At 36.4% G+C, this 13,980-nt stretch overlaps 1 protein-coding gene across 4 annotated transcripts in view; it reads right to left on the reverse strand.

The window, feature by feature from the left end:
- Positions 1 to 13,980, reverse strand: part of DIAPH3 (diaphanous related formin 3) — a gene marked incomplete at both ends in the record, with an annotated part of 563,043 nt that overhangs the window by 477,054 nt on the left and 72,009 nt on the right. For 3 of the 4 annotated variants that reach the window (XM_082859704.1, XM_082859702.1, XM_082859701.1), the window contains one exon: positions 2,755 to 2,859. The exons of the other annotated variant lie outside the window; for it this stretch is intronic. In XM_082859704.1, coding sequence (XP_082715830.1) covers positions 2,755 to 2,859 — 105 coding nt within the window. The remainder of the gene's footprint in view (positions 1 to 2,754; positions 2,860 to 13,980) is intronic. 4 annotated transcript variants of the gene reach the window in all.

Consider the following 13,980-nt stretch of genomic DNA (forward strand, 5'->3'; position numbering starts at 1 on the left):
CACCCCACACCCCCTCACAGCCACGACAAGTAGCAGGGAATGGCAGCTTTCCTGCTCTGGACCCTTTTATGAGGGAGAGAAACCTTTCTCAGAAGCCCCCACCAGACCTGGCCATCAGACTGTACTGGCCAAACCTGGATCACATACCCATGCCCTAGGAACTTAGAAACACGTGAATCTGGCATTTTTAGCCTCAAGTATGATATTTGCTTAGTAAATTTTAATAATCTTTCCTAACTGAAGAAATTCAGTCTTACTATTTGGCCACCTAAACTGAAACCTACTAAGATCTTGGAAACAACCTAGTTTGATCGATGGTTTTTATTGTTTTTTTGTTTTTTCCTATTTTAAAACCAAGCTGATCTACTTTAGGGCTAGTTTGAGTGTTAACGTTTCAGAAGCGTTTTCAAAAAATCAACTGTAGGCATCAATACTATTTTCCAAAAAATAATATTAATGCTTACCCACAAAAGAGAATCGCGAAGCAAATTCTAAGGCTAAAATGTTAACATCTGACAAAGTCCCCACATCCTCTCTAGAACAACCTATCTATGAACTTTGTTTTTCTCAGAGAAACTTTTGCAGTACTCATTGACCTAAATATACTGGCATAACAAAGTCCATATCCTAGAGTTAATAAAATGTGTTTTTACTTCCAGAGCAAAAACAGATGACTGGTCAGTTTGAACTTTCTACAATGTTAACCATTTGCTGAATTATTCAGAACCCTCCTAGGAAAAGCCATGACTCTCCACACACCAATTAAATGCTTTAATCATACTTTAGATAACTAATCTATTTCAATCCTGATAACCTAATTACTTAATTCTAGTAAATAAATTCCAGCCCAAGTCCAAAATAGAGTATTAAACTTTAAAATCAGTGAATGTAAGCTGAAACAGATCCACTGTGAAGAAGTTCAAAATGTTTTATTCTATAAAAAAGTCTGTTTATCTGAAATTCCAGAATTAAACTGCACTATTATGCTAGGGTTTTCTATACCAGTTCTAACTAATGTATTATCTCTTGTAATTATATTAAGTGGATTCATGCTTGTTGGATTTAAAATTCCCTAACAGGAGACTCTGCCCTGATGACTCAACATAAAACAGGTACACCATCTCCACTCCCCCTGCATTTTTTTCCCCACATCACATTTCACCTCCCATTACATGTGTTTGTGTGTTTCAGTCATGTGTGTCTCATTGCTCCATAGGAAACAATGACACACTATCTTGGTGCTCAGTCGCCGGGGCCTTAAATACAGACACTTTTATTAAGTGCCCGACATACAGACGCTTAATAAATGTGTTGAGTGAACAAATGAACGTCTTAGAAATGTAGACTCACTAATAAGAAATTTGTATTTTTACTGAGGTACATTTACTTATATTTTTAATTGTGGTGTAATGATTTCAACAGTAAGAATTTCAACAGTAAATCACAAAGAAAAATAAAAAACAAACAATTGCTACTACAACCACTGCTACCACAAGAGGCAGCCACCAGTTAAAAATCTGTTACGTTCTAATCACAGAATAAACAATTTAATTCTAACAACAAGCCTATGGTGTACGTATTAGCCCCATCTTATGGACGAGGGGATTGAGGATCAGAAAGATAAAATAAGATGTCCAAGATCAAACAGAGGATAAACAGTCAATCCAAAACACAGAGCTCTGACTCCTAAATCCCCACTGTTAATTTGTGATGGCCAAGTATCATCAAGGGACAAAAGCAATTCACATCTCAATGGCAAGATACAGAGCCCATAGAAAGAACTGGGAAAAGCACAGTACTCAGTACACAGTAGTGAACATCAGGCAGCCAAAAAATGAGACATGTTTAAAAATTAAACATCACTTGAGTCTTTCCTCCAAAAGAAATACCTCAGAATCACTGACTGGTCTAGTAGATAAATGGAGTTAAAGTATAAATAACTTACATTCTTAAAAGCTGCCCTTGGGTTAAAGTATCCAGTGAAAACTACAGTGTGTTTAGTTATTTTTCTCAAATCCAATTCTATTTTATGTTCAGCCAAAAGCATTTTCTACTGTCTTTCTACCGAGCCTTGCTTCTTCATTAGCTTCCATCTTATATTTTTCATCCAATCCACTTAGTCGCAATTTTTTTTATGACAACAAAGCTCATTTGTTGTTCCATGAAATAAATATAATTGATTCTGTGTGCTGGTCATGTTTCTCAGACATTTAGTTATTACTTCCACCCACATATTTCATGTTTCCCTAGAAAAGTGGCAGCCACATGGATTCTTAATGCTCCTTGCAGTGTCTACATTTATAATTTGTTACAAGCTAATTTTATCCACAGGGAAACTCACATTAAAGATAGGCCTCTAAGCCACTATTATGTATCCTGATTTAGGTAGTTAGAGTAAAATCAGTCTCACTTTTCTACAATACAAGTATTATCCCAGTTTATAAGTGACATTAGAAATCAATACCCATCTTAATTCACTAACAAGGAGGGGTGTCCTAGAGTGAGTGGACCAAGCAACCACAGTGCTTCTTAACAGTGTGAGTGGCCAAACAGCAAAAGCAGTTTAAAAGTTATAAGGTGAGAAATACTTTCAAATTAAACAAACTTATTATAATACTTGTACCTTTAATTATACATACAAAAGCTCTATGATTACAGTTGCCCACAAACTTAGGCACTTCATTAGGCAAATGTATTGTTTTCCATACCACAACATGCTTCAGCAGTACTTCTCAACTTGACAGTTTTACTTACTGTCTTGGAAGCAGTATTAATGTACTGCATCACCATTTCTTTTTTGATACTGAAGTCCTTTTCCCGCAATGGTGCCTTTTTATCTTCATTTAAATTCATATCTTCCTGGAAAACACAATTAAAAAGCCTCGTTTTAGAATCTAAGTAGAGCAACAGTTCTACATACACAATGAACAGAAAATCAATACTTTGTGACTAAAGCAGCATTAACTGTTTTGGAATGATTTACATGTAGCTCTGCCAGGAGAAAAAAGAGAAAGGACCTGGAGATACAGAGAACAGAGTATTCTAGATCATTTTAGCAGGTAAAACACTTACCAGAAAAACTTTTTAAATTCACAGCAGGCTAGTAAAATTACATTCACATCACTATAGATAATTAGACAGTTGAAGATTTCTGCCTTCCATAAGCTTATTAGGATTCACAATTTATATATAATTGTGAAATATATATATTACATATAAAAATATATTTATCTATATATATTATAGTCAATATATAATATTTATAATTTATATAAATATATTTTGAAATATAAACATTTTTACAACAGCTGTACCTGAAGCCATCTTGCACCATTCTGAAAGCGCTCCTCCATGTATCATAAGAATTAAAAGGTAAATAAGCCAATCCCTTTTCAGATTCTGATAAGCTACAAGCACATACCAAATACCTAATACTGATCCTAGCAAAAGGTGAAGCATCCTACCATTTTAACTGTCTCTTCTCCACCCCTATCAAAAATATTCATTAATTAATTTATTGCATGTTCTAAATCACATAAAAGTGGCACTCATAAAAAGAAGTACCACCTAAAAACCTAACATTTCTCAACAGCACCAATCAAAATAAAGGTTTAGGTAAGCTAGATCTTGCTACAGACCTAATTCTGACTAAAAACTGCAAGTCAATAATATCCACATAAAGATATGAATTGCGACCAGAATCCATCAGCTCAGTTGACAAAGGAAGGGAGGCTGAGGTAAGACAAAAATGGCTGAAGGAGAGGGCAGCTCAAATGGATTTCCTCCTGATCTTAGCCTTGGGTCATCTGTGTGCAATGTAGGACATCTTAATGTATATAAACTACATATCCACTCAGAAACGTGCCCATAAAAATCAGGACTTTGGATCACCCAGGGAGCCCAGAAAGTTAAATTTCTTCTAAGTTTTATAAGGGTTCTACAATTCAGACACTGTAGTTTATGCCTTTAGCTGACTCAGTTTTTGGCTACCAAAACTGTGAAGCAATTAAAAGTCAAAATTCCCTTCATTTCACCTTGATACAAAATTTAAGATCTTAGAAGTTGTCCCGTTTGATACTCCAATAAAAGGTAGCAATTAGTAATGTCACTCTTGGCTATTCTGGTTAGAAATATCCCATTATGTGAATAATGATTTAGTTTGTTTCTTTTTTTTTTCTCTAAGCCAGTGATTTTCAATACACCTTAACACCACTTAGGAAGCATTCCGGAAATGTCTCGGGGCATTTTGGTTGTCATGGTGACTGAGGTGATGCTACCAGCATTTACAGGGGAAAGGTGTGCTAGACATTCTGCAACACATGAGCTAATCCTACACAATAAGAAACTGTCCTGTGTCCCACAGAGAGATACACAGAGAGAACGAGAGAGGGAAAATCATAATTATCTACACCTAGACTCTAATTCAATGAAATTAGATGTACAACAGAATTAATATGTAAATTGTTATATATTTAATACTTTATATATTATGTAACTTAATATACATTGAATTTTCCAAGAATCCAACTACTCTGTAAATTATAGTTGCACTGTTTTTGTTTTAAGCTTTACCATCATTTGTGTTCCATTTCTGAAATTTAGGTATCCCAGGACAATGCTGCTTGTGGTATCTGAATCAACAGAACAACACACCTATATCAACCTACATCGTAGCTGTTGTACTCACAGTGGCATGAGGCAAAGACTCCAGAATGTGATTTTATTGTGCCTTCTTGAGTAGTCGATGGCCAACTGTTTACAATGAAATACATACTGTTTTATTATATAGTACAGTAGGTATTATATGTTGATTTTTTTAAATTATGAGTGGAGATAGTTTATATAATCTATAAAGAATTGAACTAAGAAAAAGTAATGAGGAAGTTAAGGAGCAATTGCTATAAACGGTGTGTGTGAGGAGCACCTAAGAGCACAGAGAACATCTGTTTTAAATTATTCACTGTATTTTTTATTTTCTGTCTAATGGCCAAATGTGACCCAGCCTCTTTAACCAGCAAATTAAAATACTTAACAGATATAGAAAACTAAAAAACAGAAAACCCATTAGCTGTGGCTGAAATCAAAATAAAATTTTAAGGTGGAGAGTTGTAAGAAAGAAAAGACTACTGCTTTCTTTCTGGAAAGGCATCTTCATGATAACATGAGCTTATACACAAAAGTTGTATGTTTGGAATTAAGGAAGAAACCCAGAGTTCTCCCAACTTCTTTCCTCTGGCTTACCCCACCTCTCTTGTCTAAATATGACACTCAACTCCATAACGAAAGTTTAATGACAGTGGCTGCTTAAAAACAAGAGGAAACAAAGAAGAAATGATACTACAGAGAAGTTTGGAATCACCTACATAATCGCACAAACCTTCCAGGATCACTCACTAGGTATGTAACTTCATCTAACAGATGGTCCTTCTCTTTACATCCAGGAAGAAATGGCACTCGAAAGAGTAAGAAAAGTTCTGCCCTTTACAAAAGGAAAAAGAGAAATAAGGGAGTGATGGAAAGAAAAAAAAAAGTATGTATCTGTGGAATAGGGTACAGGATTTTTAGAATGGATTTTGAATCTTTATCAGTGGAGAACAGGGCTAAAAAAAGAAGAAAACTCTACAAGACACTGGCACTGAACCTCTGAGGGCCACAGAGTCCTAGCGAAATGTATTGGAGCTTCTTCCCAGAAAATGCACATCCATATTTTATGTTATAGTTCCAATTCAAGTTAAGCTGAACATCTTCCAAAGCTATCCAAGAACCTGGAGGTGGGAGGCAATGCGGGAGCCAAGCATCTCTATTTAATAAGCCCCTGCCTTAAGGCAAAACCTTCAGCATGAGATTTTGAATATCACAGAGTCTAAACTCCATGTATGTATTACACAACAGAAAATACAGGCTCATAGAAATGAAATGACTTTTCAGAGCTATCTGGTTGCTAGAAGCTTGAGAACTGGAGCCCAGACACCCAGTCTAGTGCAGTTTCCAGATAACTGTAAAGGGTCTCTTGTGAGCAAGTCATCAGTTTTCACATTAGTGAGTTCACAGCTGGTTAGTATGATCATATCGCATTTCCGTTGTCTTAGGGCACGTTCCCTAGAGGCAGACCTGGGACAGGGATGCAGGTGCAGGTGATTAATGAGGGGGATGCTGTCAGGAAAAGGGGACTGAGACAGGGACATTCGAAAATGTGGCCTTAGCTGGATTCTCGCTTCAGCCTGAAGTGCACAGCAGTAGATAGTACCTGGAGGGAGAGGCCAGCCTTGACACCACCCAAGTCAGTCAGCCATTAGCTGCAGGACCCCAGTTCCCTGAGGCCAAATCTCTGGATTAAGAGGGCAGATGTGAACCACCAGGAGCCAACACTCACACCTGGGTACGCCCGTAACCAGCCTGGTGAAGGGGGTCTTGGAGGGGCACCAACAGTGTCCACTACAGCATTTGAAAATAACTTACTTTATATTATAATAAGGCTTCTTTCTAAGCAGAACTGAATAATACAGAAACCCACATTTATGGCCTACACAAGCAATATAAACCTCTGTGTGTTAACCAGTTCTTCCATTCAAACATAGGTCAGGACATGTAGTACACTGTATGGATACAGAATGATACTGTAGCTACAGATTTTATAACAGCCCTGAAAAACAGCTTACTTCAATATATATATCTATATATTGATATATATGTAACTCAATAAATATCTGTAATAAATAAAATAATAAACAGCAAATACATAGAACACATAACTGTACAAGGCCTGAGGAATGATTTGAATGAGGCTAATATTTCAGTGGGTATGAGATAAATTCTATTTCTTTAAATGGAAAAACCTTATCAGTTGGCTATTTAACTGAATATAGCTCATTTAAAAATATTTTTTGAGTAGTCATCAATCAAAACTTTAGTGTCTGTCAATCTGAAGAGTAATTATTGGTTTTGTTGTGAAAGTTCTATTAATACCTTAGCAACATACATAATGAATTAACTCACTTATAGCACTACCTTCATATACATGCTTAAACACAGTTTTTTGCCTGGGGAAATTGGGAGTTGCAGCATCAAAAAGTAATTTTCCTCTAGTTAATTACTTTCTAATTAAAAACTATACTTAAATTGAATCACTGTGCTACTTCACTATGTGAGTCTGACTGGCACTTGGGGCAGATTTCAGAAATACAGGGAGGAAATACTGAAGAAAAAAAATTAAGGGGCATGCTAAAAAATAAGCAGGATTCTTGGAAAGTGTCAAGGTCATGAGAGATGAGGAAGTACTACTGATCAGGAGATGAAAGAAACATGGCAAACCAAACATAAGATGTGATGCTGGGCTGTAACCTAGAACAGGAAAAGCACATCAGTGAGAAAACTGCTAAAATCTGAACAAAGTCTGTGGTTTGGTAACTACTGTACCAACATTAATTTCTTAGTATTAATAATTGCACTAAAGTTATATAAGATGCTGGCATTAGAGGAAGTTGGGTGAAGGGTATAAAAGAATTCTCTGTACTATTTTTGCAACTCTTCTGTAAGTCTAAGATTATTTCAAAATAAAGTTTTTTAAAAACTAAATTAAAATATTCATAAAACTTCTGGTTTAAAAAACTAATTTGAAAAGAACAAGAAAAATGGAACATCCTACATTCTTTAAAAATACAGTAGTTTTTTAAACGTCCACTAAATAAATGTTTGTAGTGTATTGGCCACAATAAATACACACAAACTTGATGGAGGGGAGGGAAGTAAAGAAACAACTATCAAGACAAATCTGAGGCTACCGAAAGGAAGAGTTAAGACACAGGTAACAGAAGCCCATTCAAAATCTTTTAAAGGTCAGGCATCCTTCGGAATTTTCCAAAACACAAAGTTCAAGTTGCTCACATGTCTTCCCATTTTCATTCCAAATCTACTCTCTGAACCATCCTTCTCATTCATTCTTGAAGCAACACCTGCTACACCTTTTCACAAGGACCTGGTATTTCTATAATCTTAAATAACGGTTAAGTCTGAGCCAGGCATTGTGCTAAAATACTTATAAGCACAATTTATTTAATACTCAGTAATAACCTTTTGAGGTATGTACTATCCTCTCTTTATTGATGAGAGAACTAAAACTTCAGGAAATCCTGTAAGTTGGCCACAGTCCTGTAGCTTAGATTTGTCTCTCCATTCTCATTTCCATATTATTTATCTCCATTATCTAAAATCCCACTTCCGGGCTTCCCTGGTGGCACAGTGGTTGAGAGTCCGCCTGCCGATGCAGGGGACACGGGTTCGTGCCCTGGTCCGGGAGGATCCCACATGCTGCGGAGCGGCTGGGCCCGTGAGCCATGGCCGCTGAGCCTGCGCGTCCGGAGCCTGTGCTCTGCAACGGGAGAGGCCACAACAGTGAGAGGCCCGTGTACCGCAAAAAATTAAAATAAAAATAAAATAAAATAAATAAAATCCTACTTCCTCTGGGCCTAATGCCATCTGACATGCTCGGCAGCCAACACCTTGTGTTGACTCCTCTGCCAGTCCATGCCTTCACACCCACAACCAGCAATCTTCATTTCCACTTTCCTCAGCCTCGGTCTTCATGACCACACCTGGGCCTTTTCATTAGCTAAAAACTGTTCCACCTCTAGTATCATCATAATCCCCAAGATCCTTTTCTCTGACCTCAATCTTCTATCTTTTCACTTCTCCCATTCCCAAGCCACCTATTTTTTGACCACAATAAAACCTCCAGTGTCGTGACCCCCTCCATTTTCTCCCAATTAGTCTCTTATGGTCCATCACTTCCTACAACATTGATGGAAAATCCTAGTGGTCTCTCCTCACATTCCCTAGAGTACTCATTTCAAACTTGCCATTTCCAGGAGCTATGAAACCATTGCTTCTACCTACCATTTTCAGTAAGCAAATTTTAATTTCCTCCATGAAAAGGAACCTATAATTCAATTTCCTGTTTCCTCTATTACCAATTTATTTGCACACTAATTTTTCTGTGCCAACTCTTGCCTCTATCCAAAGATAATCCCATTCATTTATGCTCTGGATCCTCTTTCCTTTCACCTCCTAAAAGGGCACTGCACATCAGTTACCCTGTTTTAATCCCGTTTCACTAAATTCTTCTCAGTTGGTTGGGTCTCAGTATATAAACATGTTAATCCTTAATGGATTAAAAATTAAAAGAAAAAAGCCTCCCCTCAACCCTAGCTCTCCTTTGTATATGCCTTTCTTTTTCCTCCTTCACAAATAATTTTTAAAAGAACGTTTTCTACACTTGCTGTCTCTTTTACATTGCATATACTTTTTAGATATTTGTCAAATGAGATATAACAAAACTTCCCAAATAGAATTTGCTAATCCTATTTTGGGACAAACATGAAATGCAGGTAATTTTCTGGGAAATGGAGCTGGAGCCAGAGATAACACTCACAGCCCCAGCCTTGAAGAGTAATGGAAACAAAGTCCAGCTCCAGAGGCAGGGTCTCCAGGCAGTGGCACTTGCACAGGTAAAACTGGCCAAGCTAAAATCCATCATGTCTTCAGGGAGCACAAGCAGAACCACACACAACCTCTGTGACCTGGAACGGTCAGTGTGTGGTTGAGCTGTGCAAAGCAGCACCTGCTTGAGAGGTGAATAGCACTGAGATCCTACCAAGACTTCACTCACCAGGCTGTGTGACTTTGTGTGGTGTTGTGTCCTCTCAGAGGAAAGAAGGTGTACACATTTTTCTAACTTGCACAAGGACACCAGATGGGTAGCTGTGGCCCTGACCTGGAAACCAGGTCAATGACATGTAGTCAAGCCAGCAGCTTTTAAGATGCTCCAAAGGATTTTTCCTATGTGTCAGATGGGGCCAGAAGTTCTCACAAACCAGGAAAATCCAAGTTTGCTACTATCTTTAGACACCTTGACTCCATCCTAGGCTGATAAAATACCAACACAAAATAAATACCTTCTACTTCTTCTCTGGCAAAACTGAGAGAGAAAAAAAGATGTAATCTTAATACTCATGCACATACATGCAACTAGTGAGCACCAAGGTGTAATCAAGCAGAGAATGGCAAACAGAGAGTGGACATTTTTTCAACTGAATTACAAACATTAGACTCACTATTTTCATTCATGGATGTGGATTTTACAAGACAGCATGTTCATTAAATTTACATACATCAAGTTGAGTGGGATAGTTAATGCCATGGAGAGTCAGACTAAATTTAAAATGATTGACTTATTTGGAAAATTAAGTGAATATACAAGCAGCAAATTGAAGATGGTCAGGTGTGAGGAAATTTACCCAGAGAGGAAAAACACTACAGACAGGCAGAAGCACGACTAGAGTTATAAAACGGATCCTGGAAAAACAGTACAATAATGGATCAAAACATTCATAAGGATCAATAAGCATAATATTAAAAGGTAAAAATTGGAAGCACAGCAATATCAAAACCAAACATTCTTATTGTCAACAGCTATCATCTCATTTCAGTAGTGTTCAATGCTTTGTTTCATGGGTTAAAGCCAAAATAATTGTTCTTGGTAGCAGTTTTGCTAATGTTTTTCTTCACTACAGCCACAAATTGGTTATACATTTTAAGAGGTCCACAGTGATCCCCTAATTACTTCTCCTGGGACCTCAGAGCTCAACATCCTACAAGAGCAATTTTACCCATACTTCTTCTAAAAGTATAATTCTGTCCTTCACCACACTGGAATTCATCTTCCATATCACACAATGTCAAAAGGTCTTGCTGATGTGTATCCCTACTGAGGAATATTCTTACTACCATGAGTGGTTTAGTGCCAAATAAAAACATCAAAGATTTCATGATCTCATTCCAGGTAATTATATACTCCCAAATAGTGCACATTAACTGAATCTCATGTAGTTCTGCAATTTAATATATTGTATTCTTAGATTAGGCTTAAGTAAAATTAGAAAACCTGTAAAAGATAAATACAACCAAAACCCTGGAACTTGGAATTAACTTTATTACTACTATTTTTTTTAATAAATTTATTTATTTTTTTTGTTTGTTTTATTTATTTTTGGTTGCGTTGGGTCTTCATTGCTGCGCGTGGGCTTTCTCTAGTTGCAGGGAGCGGGGGCTACTCTTCGTTGCAGTGCGCGGGCTTCTCATGTTGCAGAGCATGGGCTCTAGGTGCGCGGGCTTCAGCAGTTGTGGCACACGGGCTCAGTAGTTGCGGTTCACGGGCTCTAGAGCGCAGGCTCAGTAGTTGTGACACACGGTCTTAATTGCTCCGTGGCATGTGGGATCTTCCCAGACCAGGGCTCGAACCTGTGTCCCCTACATTGGCAGGCGGATTCTTAACCACTGCGCCACCAGGGAAGCCCTATTACTACTTTATATTGAAGATGCCCATAAATATGCTAAAGCTATAAAACAGCTTATCTTTCTTTGTCCATCATTTTTACTATGTTCTTATATTAACCTTTATATAATCGTTTCATTTCCTTTACATAACTTTGATTATAAAGAGGTCAGATTTTTTGGTTTCACCAATAGTGGGGTTGGATTCACTGTTCTATCCACAATGTCTTTACTCAATCCCAATTAAAATTAACAGGAAATCAGATAGCTAGCTCATTAACAGGACAGCAGCCATAAAATAGCATTTACCCAGAGATTGACAACAAACTCATAAACATTGTTATTCGACCGAATATTCTAACTGGAGCTTATAGAAAGAGTGCAAACTATTTCAATTTGAAACCAAATTACAATTTAACCTAATGCCAGTATCAGGGAATAAACAAACAGAGAAGAAACTTAAATATCACTTTTTTTCTCACATGCTATAAATTTTAGCAGAATAGACAAGAAATGAGATGAATATGCAGCATGCTGCACAACTCTACTTTGGAATATAATCTGGCTGAAACTGTTCAAGCTTATGCATAAGCACCTACAATCACAGGCAACTGTTACGTAATCCAGCAGAAAAGAACACTGCTACTTCTAAAAAGGGCTTCATTCACTTATTTGCTTTTCAACTTTTCTAAACAAATGGCCATTCCTTCATAAATTACATAAAGGATAAAATGGTTATTTCACAAAGCACAAAGGCTGACTTTTCTAGAGAAGAAAATAAGAATAAAAAAAAGCCTTCATCGTTTGGAAAGGCTGTACCTGCACACTTCCTAATTAGTGAAAGAGCAAGCTTAAACATTAACATAACCTTTATCCTTTTAAAACTCTCCTTTCTAATCATTTGACTGGTTCCACGAACTCCCACCAGGCAAAATCTAAGGCTCCTAAATCATTTATTTTCTCATTTATCTGGATCTAGAAGAAACAACGAGGCACTGACATTATCCCCCTGACAAACACAACCCATGAATCAAGTTGACAATAGCCTTACACTTCTACCCTCTCTTCCTCCTCCATTTGGATTATTATTTGGATTGCTTTTAAACAAGCTTTCCCTGAATTTTTCAATTTCTACCTGAAGGAGAGGGAGATGGGTGACCACTAATAGATCAGAACAAAGCATTACCATAGAACCTCTCTCGTTTTATCTGGTCAACCCAAAATATACTTTTATAGTTTATAAGAAATAAAAAACACCCATGATACGGAAAAGTAGATTTGTAAAAAATGCTAATACTTGAAATGAGCGAACTGCTAGTAGGAATCTATAGCAGTCAATTAGCCCTTAAAGAACTAACACAAACGAGTTTTCTTGGTGTTTCATTCAGACTCCTGGTGACCCTTAAGACATCACTTACACATCCAACACAATAGGTGTTCATTTGTCTGACTGAAGAAATAGCTATGCATAAATCTTTAACACCAACAATGAAAGCGGAAAAAAAGATTTAAAAAGAAAAAAGAAAAATTATCTTTAGCATGTACCCAAAGAGTGGCAATGTGGAATAAAGATAGCAGTAAGAACCCTCCTCCCACCAACTGTACCAAAAAGAATCAAATTCAATTTTATCAGTTCACTTGAGCTCTTCTTTCTTCCTCTGGACCTTAGTTTCAAAGATATCTGAGTTGACTACAAAGCAAAGAACACAAAGACATCTCAGTATTTAACTCTATGTGTACTAATTTATATCTTTTCTTGCTTAGACATGGTATTCACCAAAGCAGAAGAAACAAACTAATTCATTCAACAATACATGAAGTATGCACTGTGAAGACACGAAGGGAACAAAGATGAATAAAGTTAAATGTTCATAATCCAATAAAATAGAGTTCTTATGAAAAGATTAGAAAACTGATCTAATGACATAATAAATAAAAGAAAACAGAAATGTATCATACATAGTCACTCATTTAATCAGTAATGGAGGATATACTCAGTTTAAAGGATAAAAATTAGCAGAACTACACGTCAACCTCATTGGAAGGCGAGTCTAGTGAAGGGCTAGCCAACTTAATACAAATAACTGAAATGTAAAATGAAAAAAAGGCCTTTACCAAATACTTCAGGAACAGGAAAAAAATAATAATAATAACTCTTTTCTGGGGTTTTCTACTCCAGAAGGAGTAGAAAGGAAAAAGAAAGGAATAAGAGTAGGAAAAGATACAAAAATTAATCACAGATATTCTGATTACATACATAGAAAACTATGAGGAACTCTACAAAGAATAAAAACTGAGAATTCAATAAGATTACTGAATACCAAAAGCAACACACAAATTAATAATCTTAGTAAAAATGTTAATTTTTTTTAAATACTAGTTACATTTTAGAAATAAACCAAGGAATAAAGCTCATAAAAGATGTACACGACCTCTAGGGAGAAAATTATAAACTTTACAGTTCAGGAACAGAGAAAATTGAAATAAATAAATAGATATAAGATATCCAATGTTCACAGAAAAATTTAATATCACAAAGGCATTTATCCTGTCTAAATCAATAAATTTATTGCTATTCCAGTCAAGATCCCAACAGGGTTTATAATAAAACTTAACTAATTGATTGTAAAATTAATATAAAATCACAAAGGG

This window comes from Leucopleurus acutus (assembly GCF_964270905.1).
Source record: "Leucopleurus acutus genome assembly, chromosome: 18".
Taxonomy (NCBI): domain Eukaryota; kingdom Metazoa; phylum Chordata; class Mammalia; order Artiodactyla; family Delphinidae; genus Leucopleurus; species Leucopleurus acutus.